The sequence below is a fragment of the Conger conger genome, chromosome 15 (assembly GCF_963514075.1).
Source record: "Conger conger chromosome 15, fConCon1.1, whole genome shotgun sequence".
Lineage (NCBI taxonomy): Eukaryota > Metazoa > Chordata > Actinopteri > Anguilliformes > Congridae > Conger > Conger conger.
The window spans coordinates 1278329-1296184 of NC_083774.1; the positions used below are offsets into that span (position 1 = coordinate 1278329).

Genomic DNA, 17856 nt, shown 5'->3' on the forward strand with positions numbered 1-17856 from the left:
TTGCTCTGTGTAGAGGGGAGAGAGGAGCAGCTCTGTGTAGAGGGGAGAGAGGAGGTTGCTCTGTGTAGAGGGGAGAGAGGAGGTTGCTCTGTGTAGAGGGGAGAGAGGAGGTTGCTCTGTGTAGAGGGGAGAGAGGAGGTTGGTCTGTGTAGAGGGGAGAGAGGAGGTTGCTCTGTGTAGAGGGGAGAGAGGAGGTTGCTCTGTGTAGAGGGGAGAGAGGAGGTTGCTCTGTGTAGAGGGGAGAGAGGAGGTTGCTCTGTGTAGAGGGGAGAGAGGAGGTTGCTCTGTGTAGAGGGGAGAGAGGAGCAGCTCTGTGTAGAGGGGAGAGGAGGTTGCTCTGTGTAGAGGGGAGAGAGGAGGTTGCTCTGTGTAGAGGGGAGAGCGGAGGTTGCTCTGTGTAGAGGGGAGAGCGGAGGTTGCTCTGTGTAGAGGGGAGAGAGGAGGTTGCTCTGTGTAGAGGGGAGAGCGGAGGTTGCTCTGTGTAGAGGGGAGAGAGGAGGTTGCTCTGTGTAGAGGGGAGAGAGGAGGTTGCTCTGTGTAGAGGGGAGAGAGGAGGTTGCTCTGTGTAGAGGGGAGAGAGGAGGTTGCTCTGTGTAGAGGGGAGAGAGGAGGTTGCTCTGTGTAGAGGGGAGAGAGGAGGTTGCTCTGTGTAGAGGGGAGAGCGGAGGTTGCTCTGTGTAGAGGGGAGAGCGGAGGTTGCTCTGTGTAGAGGGGAGAGAGGAGCAGCTCTGTGTAGAGGGGAGAGAGGAGGTTGCTCTGTGTAGAGGGGAGAGAGGAGGTTGCTCTGTGTAGAGGGGAGAGCGGAGGTTGCTCTGTGTAGAGGGGAGAGAGGAGGTTGCTCTGTGTAGAGGGGAGAGAGGAGCAGCTCTGTGTAGAGGGGAGAGAGGAGCAGCTCTGTGTAGAGGGGAGAGAGGAGGTTGCTCTGTGTAGAGGGGAGAGCGGAGCAGCTCTGTGTAGAGGGGAGAGCGGAGGTTGCTCTGTGTAGAGGGGAGAGAGGAGGTTGCTCTCGGTGCGTTTGAGTCAGTCATGATGCCCATGCAGTCCAGTGCTTGGTGCTTAAATGTGTTTTTTTCTGCATCTGCATCGTTTCACTCTACTAAATATTTTCACATTTCTGCTTTCAACAAGTAGTTCTACTACACTGATGGCTTTTCCACCCTTAGTGTGAAGAATGCGTGGTTGGCCCAAACACAAAAAAAAATGATGTTGATCTGAAAGCCGAAGTGTGTGCGTGTGTGCGTGTGTGCGTGTGTGCGTGTGTGCGTGTGTGCGTGTGTGCGTGTGTGCGTGTGTGCGTGTGTGCGTGTGTGCGTGCGTGCGTGCGTGCGTGCGTGCGTGCGTGCGTGCGTGCGTGCGCTGATAGGGCGTTGTGAGGTGCTCTTCCCTGTCACACGTTTGAATGCAGTCTTTCCGTGGTTGATCTGCTCTTTGTGCTGAGATGTTGTGTAGAGGAATGGCTCAGCTCTCTGGTTCCTCCCCTCAGTGACGCCTGGCAGGCGCGTTCAGCTCAGCCGACCGCAGATGTATACGTACCACTTCTCCAGGAGTTTTTATGGAGTGTGTTTGTATACAATCTTATCTGCACCTATGTTACTGAGCTAGTTGGTTAAACCTGTGGCTTCCAGGCTACACTGAGAAGGAAAGTGCCCTGGGTCTGCGTGTGGCTGTAATGGCCTCACCAAGGCCACTAGGTGGGGCTGGAACATGAATTATCACCATTACACATTTGACCTTTCCCTGGAAGTAAAAGTGAAATTATGCAGCTGTCTGAACCTGCTCTACACAGCACACAGAAATGGTCCAGACAGACGATGTACTTCTTTAAAACAGCGTGTGTGTTGTATGATGTCCAGTATTAAAGGTTTGTAGGAGGGTTGAGTTTTTGAACATGGCCGCTTTCAAAGGGTCGCTGGAGAAGCAGTCTTGTTCCCAGTGGTCCTCTGTGCCAGCCTACCCCCTTCCCCCCCCCCGTCTACATCTGAATGTGTTTGACTGCTTTCCTCTATGAAGTGTTTCTACTTGCCCTTGCAGACCAATCGCAAAATACCTTAAAATGTGTGAATGTCGCGTTACCATGGGAGCCGTTTTGAGGGCAGCCCTTCCTAGACGTGGCACATTGTTTCCCCTTTTCTGAAATTCAGCGTCACGTGTCTGCAGTGTGATGTCATATGAGGACAAGGGACATGCGTTTGACTGAGGTCATACACAGGGTTTACGCCCCACAATGAGTTTGCATGACATTTGACCGTTTCAGTTTTCTTGTTTTTTAATAATAATAATAATAGGCTGAAATATACTGTGTTCTGGGTCACACAGCCTGGTTCTGTGTGTACAGTGCAGCATCACCAGCGTTTGTCTTGCATCCTCAGAACTGATTGAAAATGTGAAGTTGATACACAAGCCAGTGTCTCTGCAGCCCCGAGGACTGATCAACAAGGGGAACTGGTGCTACATCAACGCTGTATCCTTTCACCTGCCCCCTGCCCCTGCCCCCTGCCCCTGCCCCTGCCCCTGCCCCTGCCCCTGCCCCTGCCCCTGCCCCTGCCCCCTGCCCCTGCCCCTGCCCCCTGCCCCTGCCCCCTGCCCCTGCCCCTGCCCCTGCCCCCTGCCCCTGCCCCCTGCCCCCTGCCCCCTGCCCCCTGCCCCCTGCCCCCTGCCCCCTGCCCCCTGCCCCCTGCCCCCTGCCCCCTGCCCCCTGTACCCTGCCCCCTGTACCCTGCCCCCTGCCCCCTGCCCCCTGCCCCCTGCCCCCTGTACCCTGCCCCTGCCCCCGCCCCCTGCCCCCTGCCCCTGCCCCTGCCCCCTGCCCCCTGCCCCCTGCCCCCTGCCCCCTGCCCCCTGCCCCCTGCCCCCTGCCCCCTGCCCCCTGCCCCCTGCCCCCTGCCCCCTGCCCCCTGCCCCCTGCCCCCTGGCCCCTGCCCCTGCCCCTGCCCCTGCCCCCTGTACCCTGCCCCTGCCCCCTGTACCCTGCCCCTGCCCCCTGTACCCTGCCCCTGCCCCTGCCCCCTGCCCCCTGCCCCCTGCCCCCTGCCCCCTGCCCCCTGCCCCCTGCCCCCTGCCCCCTGCCCCCTGCCCCCTGCCCCTGCCCCTGCCCCTGCCCCTGCCCCTGCCCCCTGCCCCCTGCCCCCTGCCCCCTGCCCCCTGCCCCCGGCCCCTGCCCCTGCCCCCTGCCCCCTGCCCCCTGCCCCCTGCCCCCTGCCCCCTGCCCCTGCCCCCTGCCCCCTGCCCCTTGCCCCCTGCCCCCTGCCCCTGGCCCCCTGCCCCCTGCCCCTGCCCCTGCCCCTGCCCCCTGCACCCTGTACCCTGCCCCCTGCCCCCTGTACCCTGCCCCCTGCCCCCTGTACCCTGCCCCCTGCCCCCTGTACCCTGCCCCTGCCCCCTGCTGCCCCCTGCCCTTGATCCACAGATGCTGAAATCACCTCGGGTGTCAATTTAATTTCCTTGAGTGTTTGTCTTGGGGGCAGTTTTATGGTCACAGATTAAGCATAGTCCTAGACTTGAGTACATTTTGGCAGGCAAATGGTAAATGGCAGGCATTTTATATAGCGCCTTTATCCAAAGCGCTGTACAATTGATGCTTCTCCATTCACCCATTCATACACACACTCACACACCGACGGCGATTGGCTGCCATGCAAGGCCCCGACCAGCTCGTCAGGAGCATTTGGGGGTTAGGCGTCTTGCTCAGGGACACTTTGACACAGTCCGGGCGGGGGATCGAACCGGCAACCCTCCGACTGCCGGACGACTGCTCTTACTGCCTGAGCCATGTCGCCCCATTTTGAGTGAAGATTCTCTGTACACAACTCATCCAGTGTAGAACTAGGCTTAATCTGTGTCCATGAACCTGCTCGTTAGTGGTTTTTCATTTTTATTGACATCAATAGGGGGAGCATTTTAACAGTCCGGTTGTACGCTGGTTTAAGTTGTACGTGTCATTAAGGGTCGATCTGCTGCTCGAGGTGTTGCTTTTCCCTTGACCTTTGACCCTGAGACCCTGCAGGCTCTGATTGCCTGCCCCCCCATGTACCACCTGATGAAGTCCTTTCCTGCACTGAACAGCACACAGCGCCCCGGCTCCTCCACACCCATGCTGGATGGCTTGTGAGTGCCCTCTCCTTCTGCTGTCCTTCTGCTGTCCTTCTGCTGTCCTTCTGCTGTCCTTCTGCTCTCTCTCCTTCTGCTCTCTCTCCTTCTGCTCTCTGTCCTTCTGCTCTCTGTCCTTCTGCTCTCTCTCCTTCTGCTCTCTCTCCTTCTCTCTGTCCTTCTGCTCTCTGTCCTTCTGCTCTCTGTCCTTCTGCTCTCTGTCCTTCTGCTCTCTGTCCTTCTGCTCTCTCTCCTTCTGCTCTCTCTCCTTCTGCTCTCTCTCCTTCTGCTCTCTCTCCTTCTGCTCTCTGTCCTGTTACTTGTTTCGCTTCAGTTGTTTCTTGTTCCGTTTTTTTGTGGCTTTATAATTGGGCAGTGTGTGAAGTGTGGAAGTGCGTTGTACCCCACAGTAGTTGGGTCTGTTTTACTAAAATGGTGCTCGTTCATCTGTGAAATGTCCGCTAAGTAAATGCAGCCTGTAGCCTATTGGCTAAGGTACATGACTGTCACCTAGTGGCTAAGGTACATGGCTGAGACCTGGAAGGTTGGTGGTTTGATCCCCAGTGTAGCCACTGTAAGATCCGTGCAGCTGTTGGGCCCTTGAGCTAGGCCCTTAACCCGGCATTGCTCCAGGGTAGATTGTCTAATCTGTAACTAAGTCTCAGTGGATAAATGTATCAGCCAAATAACATTATTATTATTTTCTGTAATGATTAATAAACATGGTTTGTGCCCCCTCCAGCGTTCGGCTTGTGAACGAGTTCAGCAACATGCCCCTGCCACCAAAGCCCAAGCAGCAAGGTTGGTCCCCCCCCCCCCCCCCCCCCCCCACCATAAAATCAGCTTTCACGTACCGAAGAGCAGCTGCTGTCCTGATTAAGATGGGCCAGCTCTCTCCCTGGAGTGAATGCCGAGACTGAGCCCCCAACTGCAGCCCCTGCTCCAATGCTTCAGCCAGCTGGGGTCAGGGCAGGAGTTACACCTCTTCCTGAATGAGGACTTGTGATGCTTTGGGCAGCCCAACAGAGACAATTTATCGGTTGCGCCTTGCTGTTAAATGCGATAAATGTTTTGCGGTGGATTTCCCCTTTTAAGATACCTTTTAAGATGGAATCATTTCAGCCTTAGTGAAACGGTGTTGCATACCTTTTGACTGCCTATATCGGTATAACCTTTCAGCCCCTTGTCTTTATGTAGTTTAACCTTTTCAATGCTTTTTACAGGTGCCGGGGAGAAAGCAGTGAAAGATATTCGACCGGGTGTTCCCTTCGAACCGGACTATATTTACAGACTTCTCACTGTCACCAAGTCGGGTCTCTCAGAGAAGGTAAACCACGTCGCGGTGCTCGTAAGTTAGCAGAGGATGCTTTCTGCTTTACATGGCAATGTCGTTGATGTGTGCTGCATGTTGTGTCGTTGAGCTGCTTTAGCATATTTGGCCCCGAAAAAATGTGTTCGGTTAAGCAAATCAATTCCATTTCTTCCCTTTGGAATGTGTCTGATTGATTGTTCGTGTTGTGACTGCTAGTGTTCTTTACTCCTGACATTGTGTTTCTGAAGAGTTATTCTCCTGACCTGCAGAACTGCTATTTCTGAAGAGATGTGTAGAGTGTTTGCACTGGTGTGGTGTGGGTGCCTGGGAGTAGTCTGTGCTGGTCTGATGGTGCCAGTGAAAAGGGCTTATTCTTTAACCTTTTCCTCCTTGTCTCCTTCTCCTGCGTGGAAGTATGGGGGCTAGCGTGCGCTAACAGGACCTCTGTGGGTTAATGGTGGTGTCCGAGTGCGCTAACAGGCCAGGCTTAGCGCGCGCTAACGCGACCTGCGTGGGTTAATGGGGATAGCTTGCCCTAACAAAGCAGGACTAGCTTGCACTGATAGGACTGGACCTGTGTGCACGCTAACGGGGCTGGCGTGCGCTAACGAGGCTAGCGTGCGCTAACGGGGCTAGCGTGCGCTAACGGGGCTAGCGTGCGCTAACGGGGCTAGCGTGCGCTAACGGGGCTAGCGTGCGCTAACGGGGCTAGCGTGCGCTAACGGGGCTAGCGTGCGCTAACGAGCCGGATTCTGTGCTCTCAGGGCCGACAGGAGGATGCGGAGGAGTACCTGGGCTGCGTTCTCAACGGCCTGCAGGAGGAGATGCTGGCCCTGAAAAGGCTGCTATCTCCGCTGGAAGAGAGTAAGTCCACTTCAGTTCGCACTTCCTCAAAGCTAGATTCGCGTTTTTGCTTTTTTTTGGGGGGGGAAAAAAACTGTCTGTGACAGGGGGCCGCAGTGTCGGCCCGTTTTTGTGGTTTCCTTTCAATCAGCTGTCAGTTAAGGCCGTGAGAACCAGGTGTGGGAATTCTTTACCCAATCAAAGACAATAAATGGACCACAGGTGCCGGGGACAGCCCTAAAACCAGCAGACACTGCGGCCCTCCAGGACTGGAGTTAGACACCTGTGGTCTATTAAGTAGTTTCCTTGCAGATGCCTGTTAATGGCCTTTTCGTCTGTATTTATTTGCATTGCCATGGCCGGTTGTCCCTGCCCCCCCACAGAGGCGGTGACGCTGAACGGTCCGGGGGCCCAGCAGGACCCCCCGGGGGAGGAGGAGGGGCAGGACAGCGAGGACGAGTGGGAGCAAGTCGGCCCCCGAAACAAGACGTCCATCACACGACAGGCCGACTTCGTCAGGACGCCCATTTCTGACATATTCGGAGGTCATATCAGGTAATGTTTTCAAGCCAAACTCGCCAGACCGTTTAAGTTTGCAACACTTTGCAGAGGACTTGACTTGTGTTGCCACACCTTCAACCACATTGGACATCCAGTGTCTTAATTGAGCCATGCCCTTATGCCACGGTGATGAAACCAGCCCAAATATAAAGAACATGCAAACAGTTTCACAATTTAGCCTTGTAATGACCTTTTTATTCTTTGGTAGTTTTACAGGCTTTTTTCCAGTCATATGATTTGAATCATTTAATGCATTTATGAAATGGCAAAAAACAGAATTTCATGTTTCATGTTCCATTATGCTCTTAACTGCTGGTATGGGATTTCATTAGCTAGTTTGTACATCAGGGGTCTCCAGCCCTGCTCCTGGAGAGCTACTGGGTCTGCTGGTTTTAGTTTTATAACAGCACCCTGTTGAGACCCAGGTTAACCAGGTGAGGTGTGTTACCTGTGTAATCACCTGCTCTGATTGATGAAGTGCAGAGTGACAGTGAACCCCGGCAGACCCTGTAGCTCTCCAGGGCCACGGCTGGAGACCCCGGCGTTACATGGCCACGTGTGGAACTGGGTGTCTCCCCCTGCAGGTCGGTGGTGTTAAAGCTCTCTGTCTCCCCCTGCAGGTCGGTGGTGTACCAGCAGAGCTCCAGGGAGTCGGCCACGCTGCAGCCCTTCTTCACGCTGCAGCTGGACATCCAGGCCGAGAGGGTGCGCTCCCTGCAGGAGGCGCTGGAGGCGCTGGTGGCCCGGGAGTCTGTCCAGGGCTACACCTCCAAGACCAAGCAGGAGGTGCGTTTCAGCTCCCGCTGCTTATTCTCTGTCGTGTAGAATCCATTTGAAGGCGCAATAGGTAATTGCGGACTTCTAACGGTCAAGAGGGGAGTAGCAGCAACAAACGCCTTCAAACCACAACACTGTTTATCCCTCCCCCTTCTCTGTAAACGTGCTGGCAATGAAACGCCATTGGCTGTGGCAATAAGAAACAATTTTCAACCAATGAGTGAATTAGTGTACAGCTGTGCAATGTTTTGGTACAGATTTCCGGCCCGTCAACTGCATATTTTGAAACCCAAATTTAAAGACTATAAACACAGGCAGAGGGTGAGCCAACATGTCAGTGAGACTTTCAATGATAGGAAGGGATTTACAATGGTCTTGTAACAATGTTTTAACACAAAGATCTTACTATTGTACCTTTAAAGGCGCTGTGTTGTGTGAAGTGACATTTCCCTTGCTCTGTGGGTTATAGAGGAGGTGCTATCAGAACACTGTGTGGGTTATAGAGGAGGTGCTATCAGAACACTGTTTGGGGTATAGAGGAGGTGCTATCAGAACACTGTGTGGGTTATAGAGGAGGTGCTATCAGAACACTGTGTGGGTTATAGAGGAGGTGCTATCAGAACACTGTGTGGGTTATAGAGGAGGTGCTATCAGAACACTGTGGGTTATAGAGGAGGTGCTATCAGAACACTCTGAAAGCATCAAAACACACAGTAACCCAAAGAAATCAGTCACGCATGCTCTCTACTGCTGTTCATATCACTTGGGAGTGACTTGGTCACTGTCTGTGTTCTTTGAAATGACTGCAGCCATGGAATTATGGCAGGCCCACTGACCCTGAAGGAACTTGCAGGTGGAATTGATAAACTCATAAGTTAAATAATCTGGAAATATTTGGACTATTGTGCAGTGTATGTGATGACAAACTGGCTTTGACCACTCTTCCGTTCTTTCTGCAAAATGATCCTAGAATTCAGCGATCATCTACTCACGGTCCTCAAGGGCCATGACCCTCCCTTTACCTGGGAGTCGGGTGTGAAGGCAGACTGGTGAATTGGTGGCATTAGTTACACGGGAGAAAAGAGAACCAGTTTGTGTTTGAAGGAGTTGATGATCCCTGCTGTAGTAATTACAGTACTTCACTCTGCTCTTCTCATTTGAGTGACTACTCTTTATTTGTTTTACTCTTTTGGGGTAAAAAGTGCTCAGGACTGGAATATCAGTAGGGACCTCTTGTGGTACTGTCATGTGGTAGGCCTTTATTTATTTAACAAAGGACTCTCCTTAAATTGTTCAGTGTGGTTAGGCTTGTATTGATGGTTGTTTGCACAGGCTGTTCTCATTGTGCATGGACAGCGAGTTGTTGTGCTTTTGCTGTAAGTGCATCGTTGGGGTGCGTGTCCGGTTTAATGACACGTGAAGGGGAACGCTCCGTTCTGGTCTTAAAGCGGTGTTTCTCTCCGCTCGCAGATTGAGGTGGGGCGGCGTTAAAGCAGTGTTTCTCTCCGCCCGCAGGTCGAGGTGGGGCGGCGTTAAAGCGGTGTTTCTCTCCGCCCGCAGGTTGAGGTGGGGCGGTGTTAAAGCGGTGTTTCTCTCCGCCCGCAGGTGGAGGTGGGGCGGTGTTAAAGCGGTGTTTCTCTCCGCCCGCAGGTGGAGGTGGGGCGGCGTTAAAGCGGTGTTTCTCTCCGCCCGCAGGTGGAGGTGGGGCGGCGTTAAAGCGGTGTTTCTCTCCGCCCGCAGGTTGAGGTGGGGCGGTGTTAAAGCGGTGTTTCTCTCTGCCCGCAGGTTGAGGTGGGGCGGTGTTAAAGCGGTGTTTCTCTCCGCCCGCAGGTTGAGGTGGGGCGGTGTTAAAGCGGTGTTTCTCTCCGCCCGCAGGTTGAGGTGGGGCGGTGTTAAAGCGGTGTTTCTCTCTGCCCGCAGGTTGAGGTGGGGCGGTGTTAAAGCGGTGTTTCTCTCCGCCCGCAGGTTGAGGTGGGGCGGTGTTAAAGCGGTGTTTCTCTCTGCCCGCAGGTTGAGGTGGGGCGGTGTTAAAGCGGTGTTAAAGCGGTGTTTCTCTCCGCCCGCAGGTGGAGGTGGGCCGGCGCGTGACCCTGGAGCGCCTCCCTCCCGTGCTCGTGCTCCATCTCAAACGCTTCGTGTTCGAGAAGACCGGCGGCTGCCAGAAGCTCGTCAAGAACATCGATTACCCCATCGACCTGGAGATCAGCAAAGGTGCGTGCTCCCCTGTCTGCTCCCCTGTCTGCTCCCCTGTCTGCTCCCCTGTCTGCTCCCCTGTCTGCTCCCCTGTCTGCTCCCCTGTCTGCTCCCCTGTCTGCTCCCCTGTCTGCTCCCCTGTCTGCTCCCCTGTCTGCTCCCCTGTCTGCTCCCCTGTCTGCTCCCCTGTCTGCTCCCCTGCGCGCTCCCCGGACCTGAATGTCATCCTCACCGCTGTGTCGTCTGGTAATTCTTGGCATAAAATAAACCCCCCTGGTTAGACTGTGGGAGGCACGATGGTGCGAACATAGGTCTGTTCATCGTATGGACTGCATTCCGTTTCTTCTTGAAATCTACAGCGTTGCATAAACTGGATTTCTGTATGCAATAAAATGCATGTTTTAGTTCTGGGGCTTCAGGCCTGCTGTTGCTCTGTAAAGGGTGTGTGGTAAAGGTTAAAGGGTGTGTGGTAAAGGTTAAAGGGTGTGTGGTAAAGGTTAAAGGTCGTGTGCCGATGCCGTTTCCTTTGAATGCTGGTAAATGTTTATTTCAGATCTCCTATCGCCCGGCGTCCGGAGCAGAACCTTCAGAGGCCAGAGAAACTACCGCCTCTTTGCAGGTATGTCTCCTTACTGCCCCTTACTGCCTCCTTCCCTCCTTACTGCCCCTTACTGCCCCCTTCCCTCCTTACTGCCCCTTACTGCCCCTCCCCTGCCTCTCCGAGGTGACTCGCACATACCTCCGGGATCCCAGCCGTGGGTTTTCGGTGGATAAGACTTTACTGAACCCTGTGGGGTCCTAGTTACTTAGGAGCAGTGGGTAGCCACAGTGCCGCACCTGGGGACCAGCTCCAGTTCTGAGGCCAGTGCCTGGGTCAAGGGCAACGGCAGGAGCACACCTAACCTGACCTGTCTTTTGAGTGTGGGGGAAAACTGGAGTAAACTCCACGTTCATCTTGCCTGGTCTTGCTGTGATATGTTTGTGACTGGGAGCATTGTATTCACTGTTTATTCTGGTTTCTTCCTCATGTTTGCCACTGAAGTACAATGGTTTTAGCAGATACTTTCCATCACAAAAACAATGAAACCTCTTTAATCCCCACTGTGTTCTGTATTTCTTGATATTGTTAGTCTGGCTGTTAAAATGTTCTGCACAACAAGAAAATATATTGAAGCTCGTTGGAGAGTGTTTCTTTCAAACAGTAATGTTTATGCCAACTGCTTGTGAAATCTCTTAATTAAATTTTTAATTGCATAGTGACTGGAATCCAATGACTCTAACTGGCAATTAAAACAATCAAGGGATTCAGCTGAGCAAGGGGATTTTATTTCACAATAGTTCATAAGATTAACCAGGCTTCCCAACTGGCAGGTTTCAGGGTTTCATGAGGAGAGTGGTTTTGAGAAGACTGCGTTGTATCAATTGTAGTGGTGGTGGTGTCGGCCATTTTCCTAAAGTTCGCTCAATTTCCCTTCGTCCATCTCATCTAACACAAGTGTGGCGAGCAAGGAAAATATAGTTTATACTGCTTTCCAATTCATACGGCACGCTAGATCTTTTCTCAGATTAGTCCTTTTCCAGGAACGTCTCATTTTTCCGATCATGGTAAAGTCATGGAAAGTGTTGTGCAGGACACTGCTTCCGCAGTGGGATGGGGGGAAGGATGTTTGTTTCTGGAGTGGGTTCTGTTTGTCATAATTGTGCAGATACTGTTGCACACTGCTGTGCAGAACGTGTTCTGCTCGTAACTGTTTATGGCTCTGCTGAGGAACAGGGAAGTTGCAAGAGGGAAAATGTTTTGCCATTTTTGGCCTTGTCGTATAAATCTCCAGTCGTTGGAGTAAAAATTCCACCATGTAATGATCACATATAAAGGAAGTAAGTGGTCTACACACCAACTTACTGGATTGTTATTTTCTGATACACTGACGCAGTCTGTGTGGTGCCTGGCATAGCACACCTGTTGAGCTCCTAGGTACCCGTTCAAAAACAACTTTTTATTATTTTGAGTGGAGTGTATAGTCCTGTTACATGTTATCAATCATAACCATATGTGTTGTCATGTGGAGCGTGGTGCGCGCTCCCATATGTTCCCCTCCCCCGCTCATTACGTGCTGTTGCTCCTGGAAGGGTACTGCTACCATGTGATGGTTTCTCATGCAGTATGAATTCAGCTCGTCTCTCTGGCTCTGTATGTCTGCCTTTCCTGAAGCAGACTACTCAACATGAGCCACAAATACAATCATCACCTGCTGTGCAAGAAAAACTGGACTGTCTTTTACTATTTATGATAATCATTTATTGGTTATGCACAGGTACACAGTTGAGGATGTGGTATGCTTATGCACAGGTAAACACAGTTGAGGACGTGGTGTGGTTATGCACAGGTAAACACAGTTGAGGGTGTGGTGTGGTTATACACAGGTAAACACAGTTGAGGATGTGGTGTGGTTATACACAGGTAAACACAGTTGAGGATGTGGTGTGGTTATACCCAGGTAAACACAGTTGAGGGTGTGGTGTGGTTATACACAGGTAAACACAGTTGAGGACGTGTTCTCTGTCTCTCGTCCCCTGCAGTGGTGTATCACCATGGGAACAGTGCGACCGGCGGCCATTACAGCACGGACGTCTTCCACATCGGCTGAGTGGCTGGCTGCGCATCGATGACCAGGCGGTGCGGGTTATCGGGCAGTACCAGGTGGTGAAGCCGGCCGCCGAACGCAGCGCCTACCTGCTGTACTACCGCCGCGTGGAGCTGATGTAGCGCCTCTGCGGGGACCTGACGTAGCACCAGCGCTCCTGCACCTCCTGGCCCACCAACACTGCCCCTGCACCTCCTGGCCCAGCAACACTGCTCCTGCACCTCCTGGCCCACCAACACTGCCCTGCTCCTGCACCTCCTGGCCCACAAACACTGCCCTGCCCCTGCACCTCCTGGCCCACAAACACTGCCCTACTCCAGCACCTCCTGGCCCACAAACACTGCCCCTGCACCTCCTGGCCCACCAACACTGCTCCTGCACCTCCTGGCCCACCAACACTGCTCCTGCTCCTGCACCTCCTGGACCACAAACACTGCCCCTGCACCTCCTGGCCCACAAACACTGCCCTGCCCCTGCACCTCCTGGCCCACAAACACTGCCCCTGCACCTCCTGGCCCACAAACACTGCGCTGCTCCTGCTTCTCACATGTGAGCTGTTCCCTCCTGCTTTCCCAACACCCCCCTGATCCTTTTATCCTCCTGGAAGATGCGGGAACGTTGTGAAAGTCCGTCTGCGGGCCGCTGCCCAGTGCTTGTGTCTGCAGCGCGGATGTGTTTTTAACCGCAGAGGAAAATAAAAAAAATTTGGACGGGGAGACTGGGAGCACCTGAGACTAATTCTGCGCCTCCTCTCCCACCCTGACTGGGAACATGTACTGGCCTGAGACCCATCAGCTGAGGCTGCAGTCATGGGACTACTGGAATGTTTTTTTTTTCTTTTTGGTTCATTTTTTTCTTTTTTTAAAGAAAGGGCAGGAAGAATCCACAGCGTTTTAGCCAAGGGGGGGAGGGTTTACTGGACTCATCTCCAGCAGTTTGTTCCCTCTCACACCAGTGAGTGAGTTGAGTTGAGTGAGTTGAGTGAGTTGAGTGAGTTGAGTGAGTTGAGTGAGTTGAGTGAGGTGAGTGAGGTGAGTGAGGTGAGTGAGTGAGTGAGTGAGTGAGTGAGTGAGTGAGTGAGTGAGTGAGTGAGTGAGTGAGTGAGTGAGTGAGTGAGTGAGTGAGTGAGTGAGTGAGTGAGTGAGTGAGTGAGTGAGTGAGTGAGTGAGTGAGTGAGTGAGTGAGTGAGTGAGTGAGTGAGTGAGTCACTCTCCTCCTCACCCAGCCTTCCTCATGTTTTTAAAAACAGGAGACCCTTCTGACATCATCAGTACAAACCGCCAATGAGAGGAGCTGCTGTGACTCAACAAACCCCTCCCCTTTCTTTTTCTTTTTTTTTTTGTGAGAACTTCTGTGTGATTTCTGGGTGTAGAATTAGAAAAGAGAATCTAAACTGTTTTAATGCGCTTTAGGGTAAGGAAAAGGCTTAACGTGCACGTAAAATGTAAATGAATAAAATAAGGCACTGCTTGTGCGGATGCACATTTTTGCAGTTCGATATGTTTAAAAAAAAAACAAAAACAAACAAACACAAAACCCTGTGTGACAGTGACTATCCCAGCCGTGGAGCTGTGGGCATGAGCTGGAGGGAAACCAATGAACACGGAGATGCACCTCTAAACGTCTGCCTTTCTTTTTCCATCCCTCTTCTTTCCCCATCCCATCCTGTCTCGGGACACAATCTTCCACTTCCATCACTCTGCCTGCCACTGCTGTTTATATCCCCGTCTTTGACTACTGCTAAAGAAGGCCTCCGTCGCGCTGCCGACTGCCCTTTCGCCCGCGTTCTGGGCCGTGAAGTCGATCGTCAAGACCAGAGCGGCCGCGGTCTGCAGAATGTTAGAGCCCAGCTAACGGACAGTGTTCTCGCCACGTTCTCACCGCGTTGTCACAGCGTTCTCGCCACGTTGTCACAGCGTTCTCGCCACGTTGTCACAGCGTTCTCGCCACGTTGCGTGGTGGCAGTATTCGAGCGCGGAGGACATTTTGTGTTCGCTGGGCTGGTGCTTCCTCTGGATGGACCCGCCTGGCCTGGGGGAGACTCCATTTTGAGAGACGCTTCACTGACTCCCTGTGATGAACACACACACACACACACACACACACACACACTTCTGCCGTTGATTTCCAAGATTCCGCTTCGTTATCACCATTTATTATATTTATTTGAATTTTGAGTTCAAGGAAAATATTGTTTTCTAAATTATTCTTGCATTAGAATTTCCCCAGTTGTTTACCTCAATTGGTTTGGTTTAAAATTACCCATGCTAAAGCACAAATAAAATTGTACAAGTACTTTATTTGATCATTTTTAATTTATTTCCATCTCCCAAGTATTTCTTACCAAATTGTCTGTGTTTACATGCAAATATTAAGGGTAGTTGTACCTGCACTATAAAGGAAATAATTCAAAAGTGTTCCTTTCAAATGCAACTTCCATAAGCCAGCTTGTCAGCATTGATCCCTTTATAGAGTGTATATATTTTTGGACAGTAAACGCTTTCTGCTTGCTTCATGAGCAGCGATGTTGTAGGACTTGTGCGTGTTCTTAGTGACCCTGACGGAGTGACTTCACGGTCAGGTCAGTGAAGTCGGGTGTCCAGCCCCTGGGAGACTCGGAGGCATGTTGGTCGTAATGTGTTGAAGATGGTGCATGTGAAACAAGATTCTCATGCCCTGGCATCAAAGCCAGACGGCAAGAGCCAAGCAAGTTATTTTGTACTCTGTTTCATGTTTGACCAGGAAAGGCTGCCTCGGATGAAAGAAATCAGAACCTCTTTCTTGAAATGTTTGGGAGAACCTGTGTTGCTTCGCAAAACTGATTTTTATGGATACGCTTGTGTCTGTGCCATGGATGCACCTAATTTGGATGTTTAAAATGGTTCTATAACCATATAAATTTGCTTTAACCTCAGTTGAGTCGAATTTCCCCCAAAAAAACCCTATGTGTCATCTCTGGCACCCTGTGTTAAAGTTCTGTTCAGCCTGGCCCAGCGGGGGTAAAGTTCTGTTGGGCCTGGCCCAGAGGGGGTAAAGTTCTGTTGGGCCTGGCCCAGCGGGTGCAGTACTGTACAGGCCTGGATTGAGTCTCCCGATGCGCATGAAAAAAGATTTCTATATAAAATATACAATTATTATGTCAAAGCCAAAGGAAAATGCTTTCATTGAACCTGTTGCCTTTTAAATGCATCAGTAAACAACCATGTTACCCGTATTTGATCTCAGTTTCGAACAGGGGAAAATAAAGTCGTACGCTCCAGCGATTGTGTAAATGTTGATAGTTTTGTTTTTGTGACCATGCGCGTCTAACAGCCCTAAGCACTGCAGTATTGGTTTGTTCAGGAGCCCAGCAGAGGGTGAACTGTCCTGAATCACTTCAGTGCTTTTGGTTCAGCTTGTGAATTCTAACCTGTCCGCTGACATCTAGTGGCACTGGGGTGAGAAACCGTAAACCTTTTTATTTCTTAATTGGTCCCAATAAAATTGTGGAAAAAACTTCACTGGCTGATGAATTGTCGTCAGATAACAGGGGCCCGTCCGCATGGACTAAAGTGCACTGGAACCGCAAGTACTGTGAGGTCCAAAAGTATTTGGACAGTGAAACATGCTCTCATTCCTACACGGTGCTGGATATGGATGTACATACTCTCATGCACATACAATGATGATATGAATGTAATTACAGCCCTTTAAAATTGTCACTGTCCAAATACTTACGGACCACATCGTGGCGTCTTGAAAAGGCTGTTATTTCATTCAGGTACTGGACCAGCCCAACATTTGGTTTCAGTTCCAACAGGATGTACTGGGAACGCAGGATTAATTTTAGGTATTGGGTGTAATACCAGAATGCTTATTTACCTCATCCCTGTTCTCAAAAACGTTGAGGTGCAGCATGTAGCTTGGTGGCTAAGGTACATGACTGGGACCCAGAAGGTTGCTGGTTCAAGCCCCGGTGCAGCCTCAGGAAGATCTGCCCAGCTGCAGGGCCCTTGAGCCCTTGAATCCCTGCTTGGTCTAATCAACTAAGGCACTTTGCAAATTTGGGAAATTATGCATTATCTTACTGCTTTTAAGCTTGTAACCATTCTAGCATTTCATCATGCGAGTATGCAGCAGGAAGTCCTCCTGAGAGCCGTGCCAACAGGCTGTATTAGCGGCGCACGGGTCCTGTGTGCGACGCACGGGTCGTTGTGTGCAGCCCGTGTCCTGCAGGGAGGCCGGTGGATTGGATGACACGGCGCGTGCCAGGATTGAGAATCTCAGCGCCCTTTCCCTTCCCCTTCAGGTCCCTCACGTCTGCGTGCCCTGCTGCGTTTGAACCGAACCCTTCGCTTCTGTGGCCTGTTGCTCCATAAACACAAACTCCCGGTTTTCTGAGTGATGCCACGGCTCACTGGCGCGTGGGTAATGGCTTGTGTGAGTTCTGTGTGGAGTTCTGCGTGGGGGCAGCATGCTGTACGAAGTGAAGAGTGCTGTCATTATGCCTCAAATCTCATAATTGCACATTCTTTACGCAGTTGATGATTTACACGTTAGCAGGCTTTGGTTCAAACCAAGCAGTTGCACCTGATTCTACTGATCACGGTCCTGAGCTGAGAGACTCATGGTTGATCAGAATCCGGTGGGTAACTGCACAGCTGGACCAAAAGCCTGCTCCCACACCAGCTCTTTCTGGGGAAAACTGAGTATCCCTGCTGTTCTCTAACTAGTATTGCTCCCTGAAACGGCTAAATGTTTAGTCCGCTTTGTTTGACGGACAATAGACTGAGAAGCCGTAATATCCGCCGTGATTTAAGCCTTAATGCTGTGCCTGTCGAGCGGGGCCGATCCGTTTCAGGATTTTGTGCCAACTTCTGGTCTTAATTATTTCATTGACTCTTATCTGACTTGTATGAGTACCGGCTACAGCTGCAGACTGCAAGTGTATCCTAATGAGTTTACTGTGCCCAAGTGCAGGCTTGAACCAGGGTCATTTATAGAGCTGTCAGCAAATGAAACGCAAGGCAATTGGTTGGAACGAAAACGAGAACGCAGACTAGCCCTCGAGGACCGGTGTTGCCCCCCCCCCCCCCCCCCCCCCCCCCCCCCGCGTAGCAGTTCAGTAAAGCACTCTGCCAGGACAGATACGCCTGTGTGCATGTGGGTTTGTTCAAATAAAATCTCTCCTGATACAGAACTACCTGCTCAGAACAAAATATGCCGAGAATAATGTTTTTGTCTGGCTGGACGTTTTAGCTTTTATTCCGATTAAAATGGTGATGGAACATTAGCTGCTATGTTCCCCGATGAGTAAAATTTTGTTCATTGTATCTGGGTTTTTAATCGGGATATAGCTGAGCTAAGACTAAACGGCAAGATCATGGACCAGAATGCACTCCTGCACGCAGTCTGGATAGTGGAGATGACGAATGCCCCGGCTTCGCGTTTTTGTTGGGG

At 51.8% G+C, this 17856-nt stretch overlaps 1 protein-coding gene across 1 annotated transcript in view; it reads left to right on the plus strand.

Moving 5' to 3' along the window:
- Positions 1-14712, plus strand: part of usp10 (ubiquitin specific peptidase 10) — a 30560-nt gene extending 15848 nt beyond the window's left edge. Inside the window, 11 exon segments of the mRNA XM_061221302.1 lie at positions 2370-2461; positions 3995-4104; positions 4829-4887; positions 5310-5413; positions 6163-6262; positions 6625-6796; positions 7423-7588; positions 9646-9790; positions 10326-10391; positions 12353-12415; positions 12418-14712. Of these exon segments, the coding sequence (XP_061077286.1) occupies positions 2370-2461; positions 3995-4104; positions 4829-4887; positions 5310-5413; positions 6163-6262; positions 6625-6796; positions 7423-7588; positions 9646-9790; positions 10326-10391; positions 12353-12415; positions 12418-12539 (1199 nt within the window). The 3' untranslated portion in view covers positions 12540-14712.
- Positions 14713-17856: the final 3144 nt, after the last annotated feature.